Below are 7,085 nucleotides of genomic sequence, written 5' to 3' on the forward strand. Positions count from 1 at the left end.
TCCTTTGTTCTGAGGACTTAGAGTTGGTGGGAGGGGGGTGAAGAAGGCACATACTAACGGACCCGTAAAGGTGGTGCCCGTTTTCCGCGGAGACGTGACTACCTAAATGTAGGTAGGGGTGGGGGTCCGTTAGCCCGAGTCCTGATCTGGCTCCAGGCTCCATTGGTTCATTTCGTATCCGCGAGGGGAGGCAGGCAGTTATCGCAAAGCCTTTCTTTGGGCACTGTAAACCCTCTCCCCTTCCTCCTTCCAGGCCCTGGGACAAAAACAGTCTCAAGGTTTCGCTTCTCCCAGCTAGTAGAGATGAGACACACAGGCTTTGAAGGGCTGCCCCCCAGCCCGGGCACTCTCACAATGTACTTGCGCTGTTTGGAATGCCTGGCAGCCTCATGGGATCAGGCTCAGGATCTCCGGGGCAACGGGTGAGACATGCCTCCCTTTGCTCTTAGCCTCCGGTGTTAAGTTCTTTGTTAGGTGGCAATGGCGAGGGCCCTGCCTTTATCGCTCCGCTGGCCCCTTATTCTACCGCAACAAAGTCAGTAGGACTCTGACGTTACATGAGAGGCGCCGGATGTGCAGGGTGTGCGGTCGCGCGCGGTGTCTGGGTTGCAGAACTGGGTGACTGGGGGCTGGTGCCCTGACCGGGACACTGAGAGAAGCGGGAGTTCAGGAGGGAGCAGCAGGGAGAGCGGGTGCTGACCAAAGTACCAAAGTTAGAAAAAACTTATAAAGACTTCAAACCCACTTAGTTTAGGTTTTTCGGTATTTTATTATGGCACACAGGATGGAGTATGGTACAGTGTTCTTACTTGGAGTAATTGTCAAACCAACCAGCTGTTTCCGTTTGGTTAAAGTTGCTCTTTTACATGTAATTTGCATCTCTCTGAGATTTACCACGTGCAGCATCCCATGTTTAACGAACATAAATGTGAAGCTTGGTTTCTGAGGCGACTCCTAGTCTTTACAGAAGCCAATGTACTGAGAATCTTCATAGGTTCAAATCTATAGCATCATGGTACATAAAGCAATATTTTACCTATTTACGTGGTGACATATTTAACTAGAAATAGGTCATGGGAAGGGATCAGATAACTTTAAATGGAGACCACTTTGCTCTCAGGTTAAATTCATGACTTAAAAGTTGTCTAAAGAACAAATATTAACAAAATTAGCAGAGAAAGCAATTGTATAAGAACAGAAGCAGAACAGCAGGTAATCAATAATTTCATTGACATTCCACACCAAGTGCAAGCGCTTCCATAACTTTACAGTGGACAGAGAGGATGAATGGGGTGTGTATCTGATGCAATGTCCAACCAGTTAGCGCCGTCGCCAAAATCCAAGTATTTCCCAATAGACATGCAGAGCAATGACATATAGAATCCGCCCCCCCCCTTTTAGCAACTCATAACAATGTCATTATCTCTATCTGTAACTTGTAAAAGCTTTAGAACTAGTGGCATTAAATGTTACTCTCTTGAGGCAACAGAATTAAGCTGACAACACATGAATCATGAGCTCAGGATTGCAGGCAATATGTTTGTCATGACAAATAGCTTTTGATATTCTTATTCTCTCCAACCAAAATTATACATTAATAAAAAAGTTATTCCTTCTAATTATATCATATGCTTGGGTTTCAACTTCTGCCCATATTTAGACTATGAATTTTAATGTGGTTATAGTGATAGACGGGCAGGACTCATATTCCACCCAAATTGCATTTTTTATTACATAGTAGTGTTTAAGTTACCTGTTTACTAGAAAGAGTGTATTTTTCACATAACTTCAGAATTGCCTCCAAGAAAGTCATTCCCAACATTATATAGTACATTGTATGGGGGGCAGAGTAGTTGGTTATTTGTAAAAGAAAAAAGGACCCCAGAGACTCCCATTTACTCAGGTTTATTATCAGTAAAATTTTTGAGGGGCAAGATTTCATGAATGGTCATGATCTAACTATACCCCTCAGAATGACCAATTAAGGGGCAAAAAATACATTGTAATTTTTTAAATTTTGACTTAAAAAATTGGAGGTCAATAGTCCACTTGAATATGGCTTATTATGATGCCTTCTTTAAGACAGTTTAATTAAGTCAACAACCACAGCAAAAAAATGTCATTCAGTGTAACTTTATTTACTATTTATTGCACATAATTCGAGGTCTTCAATTTCTAACCACCAAAGGTTCAAAGGACTATTTTTTCCATGAAATTTAACATTAACATTAGTGAATTCATTTATTCATGTGTTTTGATTGTAAACATCTGAATTATTCACATTGCCATAGATCCTGAACTCAGAAGCGTGGACCATGCACAGCTGGCAGCAAGCCAGGAAGCCACTCTGCAAGCAAACAGGTACTCTGCATAAGGAGAAAAGTCATAGCACAACACTGAAAGTCCAACCCGAGTCATCTCAGAATTTTACATATATTGACTTCTTAATTCGTATAGTATCTGGAACTCAGCTGCGTGGTTGGTGATGGGGTTGACCTGGTTTCGGGAGGGTTATCCTGAAATAATTAAGGAAAAGGGAGCTCAATCTTTCTTCTTGGTTGCTTGCTCCTCCCCTGCACCTTCGTCTTTTTTCTTCTCCTCGTCAGCTTCTTTGGTGTCTTTGCCTTCTTCGCCTTCACCTCCTTCTTCCTCCTTTGCATCCTCAGATTCTTCCTTGGCAGCTTTAACATAAAAATAAAAAAAAAAGAAAGGAAGAAAAAAAGAAAAGATGTACAAACTCCAAATCCAGGGTAAGTTCAGTCCAAATATTTTTGGTTAGGTTTTGGGGGAAATCACAAATGTGAGAATGCTTCCCGAAAACCTCTCAACTCTCCTCTCCCAAAACACATGCAGCAGGCCATGCCTGCCAGGAACGCTCTGCCCTGAACACACAGTTAAATAGACTGAGATGACTTCTAGGTAAGGGAAGCCCTCTGCTCCTCCCAGGGCCTGAGCACTTCTTTTATTATATGGTTGGTCTTTGTTTTTGTTCTTTAAGACACTGAACTGCTGTGGTCAATTAATATATTTTAAAACGTGTAGTAGGAATGACAGGAACAGGAGGAGGATATTCTTAAATGTTATTTTCAAAAAACTACCATGCTGAACAGAGATGTGCCTCTCTAGGAAGACAGCCAGGTTAAGAAATCACATGCTTACTGAAGGACAAAGGTATCATTTAACATTCTAAACTCTTACAAGATTGGAACTTCCTTGGCATAAGCGAGCCTTCATCTACCCTATCCATCTCCTAACAAGGACCCATGCTCAGTCTGCACTTGAAGTTGTAGGCAGTTGGTTTTATATCATACCTTCTTCCTCTTCCGCTCCCTCCTCTTCCTCAGCCTCTTCCTTCTCCTTCTCCTCCTCTTCAGCTTCCCCTTCAGAGGCGGGTTCGTCCTTAGCTTCCTCGGCCTTCACAGCCTCAGTGGTCTCCTCCACCTCAATCTGCTCCTCCTGGACGTGGCTGGTGTAGTAAGAAGGGAAGGCGCGTGCTGACATCAAGTAAGAGCTGGTCTGCAGACCACCATAGGCTGACCGGCCAAACACCTGGGAACTCTGGGAGTAGCCACTGGCTAGGCTTCCGACGCTGGTGAAACTGAGCCGGGTCTCCTCACCTTCCAAGAGTTTCCTAGGGAGGGCAGAGGCAGGGTGGGGTTATCACACCTGAGCACAGGAAGTGCACTGGATGACTTCCTCTGAGTCCACCACCCATCCCCTTCCGGTAATGCCACCCTTAAAGGTGCAAGCAAGCAGGAGCAGGGGGGTGTTGTAACAGAGACCAGAACAAAACAACAACACAAATTTTTTAAAAACTTTAAAAATAGTTCTATTAGTTTTAAAATGTAATGGGAAGCTAAGAACAGGACTCCTTCTTACAGGGACAAATTCTTATCTGATTCAGCAGCTGAGATCTGACTTCCTCCCTGAGGCCACTCACCAGCAGGCAGGTGGCCTGTGGCTCCTCAGCGCTCACCTGTAAGCTGCGATCTCAATGTCCAGGGCCATCTTCACGTTGAGCAGGTCTTGGTACTCTTTTAGATACCGTGCCATTTCACTCTTTGTAGTTCTCAATTCATTTTCTAATTTGTTGATTGTGTCCTGTTAGAAGACAAAAAACAAAAACAAAAAAAATCCAAGCATTTGTCCCTACTGCTGCCATTTTACTGTACTATGGCTGCAAAGGTCTGAATTAAATTAAAATCAAAGTGCACACCTTAAGAAAAATCTCCTCTAAATCAGCTGCCTTTTCTCTTTTTTAACCTTCCCTACCTTGGGGGGCGGAGGGAATCCAGCTTCATGAAACATGAGATGATGACAAAAAACTCAATTTTTAAAAAATGATGGAAAAATTTTTGATTAAAAAAAATTCTTTTGTTTTCTTTAATTAAGTCTAATGATCACAAAATGCCTGCAAGGAACTAAATTGATTTTTTTAACTTTGTTTCTCATTCGTTGGTTAACTTTATCCAGGTCACATGCAAGAAATATATTTCTTTATAGGAGAAAGAAGTAGGTTGATAAAAGAAATTATTTTACCTAAAATATTTTCTACAAAGCTATATGATTTTTTTGTCCACCCCAGAAGATGGAAACCCTTAAAAAAGAAATTGTCTGACTGTGAAATCATTGCCTACTACAGTTGTGAGTATTCCTGTCTACCTGCTAAGGGAAAAGGAAAGGTTGGTAAAACTAATGAGAAAGCACGCTGGTCACTGGTATCCTTCAGAACTAACGAGGGTTCTTCGCTGTGTTCATTAATCAGATGGTCCAATCCACGCTGCGGAGCAACCGGTGGCAATGCAGGACAATAGAGAGGCAGGCCAGAGGCAACGCCCAGATACCACCCCCTCCCCGTCCCCTCCCCACCCAAAAACATCCTGCAGGGCCGGGCAGCTTTACTGCGGAACAGAGGTTCCACTGCACCAAGCACAACTTCCCAGGCCGCAGTTGCGCCCCCACCCCTCCCTCCACGTGCCCCACCCCTCCAACACCGTTCCAGGAACCAAACCCTACTCTCTGATAGCTGTGCGCAGAGGTCTCTGGCCGCGCCCTCAACCACCCCCAACTTCTGCAGCCTCTCCCCCTCCCCCACACAGTGTTTCGTCGGGTGCCATACCTGCATAGCACTAATGTCGGCGTTCTGCTTATCCTCCAGCTCCTGCAGCTGCTTCTCTAGCGCTTCGTTCATGCCCCGGCACGCTTCGATCTCCAGGGTCTTGGCCTTGAGCAGGCGGCGGCTCTCGGACACCTCGTCCTTGGCGGCGCGCACCGCGTCGGTGTTCTTGGCAGCGCTCTCGGTCAGCACGGTGAAGCGGCTCTTGAACCATTCCTCGGCGTTCTGCATGTTCTTGGCAGCCAGCTTCTCGTACTGGGCGCGGATGTCCTTGAGCGCGGCGGAGAGGTCGGGCTTGGAGGACACGTCCATCTCCACGGAGATCTGCGCGTACTGGATCTGCGCCTGCAGCTCAGCGATCTCCTCTTCGTGCACCTTCTTCAGAAAGGCGATTTCGTCCATCAGGCTGTCGATGCGCTTTTCGAGCTCAGCGCGGGCAAGAGCCGCCTCGTCCGCACCTTTGCGCGCTTCCATCAGCCGGCCCTCGGCGTCCTCTCGGCTCAGCACCTCTTCCTCGTAGCGCGCCTGCAGGTTGCGCAGAGTCTCCTCCAGCCCTTCTCGCTCGCCCTGCAGCGCCTGCTTCTCGTTGGTGGCGTCTTCCGCCGCCAGGCGCAGGTCGCGGATCTCCTGCTCGTACAGCGCCCGGAAGCGCGACGGCTCGGAGTGCTTCTGGCGCAGCACCAGCAGCTCGGCTTCCAGGACCTTGTTCTGCTGCTCCAGCTCGTGCACGCGCTCGATAAAGCTGGCGAAGCGGTCGTTGAGGTCCTGCAGCTGCGCCTTCTCCTGGGTGCGGATTGACTTGAGGTCGTTGCTGATGGCGGCTACCTGGCTCAGGTCGAGGTTCTCGAGACTGGGCATCAAGGAGCCGGAGCTGGACGAGTAGCTGCGGCGCACGGACAGCGAGGAGGAGACCGGCGCCGAGTAGCTGGAGTACGCGGAGCGCGCGGTGCTGTAGCCGCTGCGCACGCTGGAGATGTGCACCCGGGGCGTCTCCACGTAGCGCCGCTTGTAGGAGGTCGAGTAGTACGGCTCGTAGCTGAAGGAACTCATGGTGGCGGTCGGTGCCCCTCCGGCCGGCGGCGGAGGCGGGGGCCTACAGAGAAAGAAGAACGGGAGAGAGAGAGGGAGAGGGGAGGATGGATGGATGGCTGTGTGCGGCTCGGCGCGGTCCTGACACCCCTATTTATACTCTGGGAGAATTCTGACGCAGCCTGAGATCGATCACAGCGCGCGGGCTGGTGGGGGCAGCGCTGCTGCAGCAGCCGGGGAGGATTCTGCGCAAAAGGAAGGCGGGGGCGAGCGTCAGGCGGGTGGGGTGCGGCGCTCTCGTCCCTTCCACTTTTCTCTGAGGGCCCCTGTTTTTTCTGAGACCCTGTACCTCCCTATTCTTTTTTTTCCCTTCCCTCACCCCATCCTACTCCTTGGACCTGCCCTCACCTAGATTCTGATGTGTCCCTAATAACAAGTTCTCACTTCTACTGACATCTTAGTTTTCCAGATCTCGGTATCTCAGAGACCTCCCCCTCTAGCTCGCCCCTTCCTCAGCAGGGGCGTCGGTCGTCACCCACCTTGGTGTTTGTGGTGACAACGCAGTGCCCCTAGGGCCCTGGAGATACAGATGATCAGCTAGGGCTGCATATCTGCGACATGTATGGAGGAAAGTTTTCTAGTTCTTTGTAGCTGTTTCTGGCACTTTCTTTAATACGTTCTCCCCCCCCCCCCTCTTTTAACGCGCTGCTTACACACCCACGAAATTGCGGCACGGCAGGTGTCGATTTGAGCATTTATAAACCTTTAGAGCAGTTAAGATGAGCCTTTTAGTGTTCCTAGATTTTCCCCTCTCTTCCGGGGCAGTGAAGGCTCCAGTGCGTGTACCGTAGTGAGAGCCGGCCGAGGAGTTTGAAACTAACCAGGGCGCAGACGCACTGCAAAGGCAGCGGTCAGCTCCGCAGCGGCACTTCATTCCCAA

The 7,085-nt window shown here is 48.6% G+C and overlaps 1 protein-coding gene across 1 annotated transcript; it reads right to left on the reverse strand.

Annotated features, from left to right (window-relative positions):
- Positions 1–760: 760 nt before the first annotated feature.
- On the reverse strand, positions 761–6,254 carry NEFL (neurofilament light chain). Its single transcript, XM_054578796.1, has 4 exons — positions 5,120–6,254; positions 3,977–4,101; positions 3,312–3,631; positions 761–2,681 (listed from the first exon to the last, which is right to left on the reverse strand). The coding sequence occupies exons 1-4, from the start codon at positions 6,164–6,166 to the stop codon at positions 2,542–2,544; spliced, it is 1,632 nt and encodes a 543-aa protein (XP_054434771.1). The 5' UTR covers positions 6,167–6,254; the 3' UTR covers positions 761–2,541.
- Positions 6,255–7,085: the final 831 nt, after the last annotated feature.

The sequence above is a fragment of the Pteronotus mesoamericanus genome, unplaced genomic scaffold (assembly GCF_021234165.1).
Source record: "Pteronotus mesoamericanus isolate MK-2021 breed Mesoamerican mustached bat unplaced genomic scaffold, CSHL_Meso_final contig_502, whole genome shotgun sequence".
NCBI lineage: Eukaryota > Metazoa > Chordata > Mammalia > Chiroptera > Mormoopidae > Pteronotus > Pteronotus mesoamericanus.

Coding starts and splice junctions, on each gene's coding strand:
- NEFL (XM_054578796.1), bottom strand. CDS start 6,166: ATGAGTTCCTTCAGCTACGAGCCGTACTACTCGACCTCCTACAAGCGG. Junction 3,632..3,976: donor ATTGAGATCGCAGCTTACAG/GTGAGCGCTGAG, acceptor TGCCCTCCCTAG/GAAACTCTTGGAAGGTGAGG. Junction 2,682..3,311: donor GGGAGCGGAAGAGGAAGAAG/GTATGATATAAA, acceptor TTTATGTTAAAG/CTGCCAAGGAAGAATCTGAG.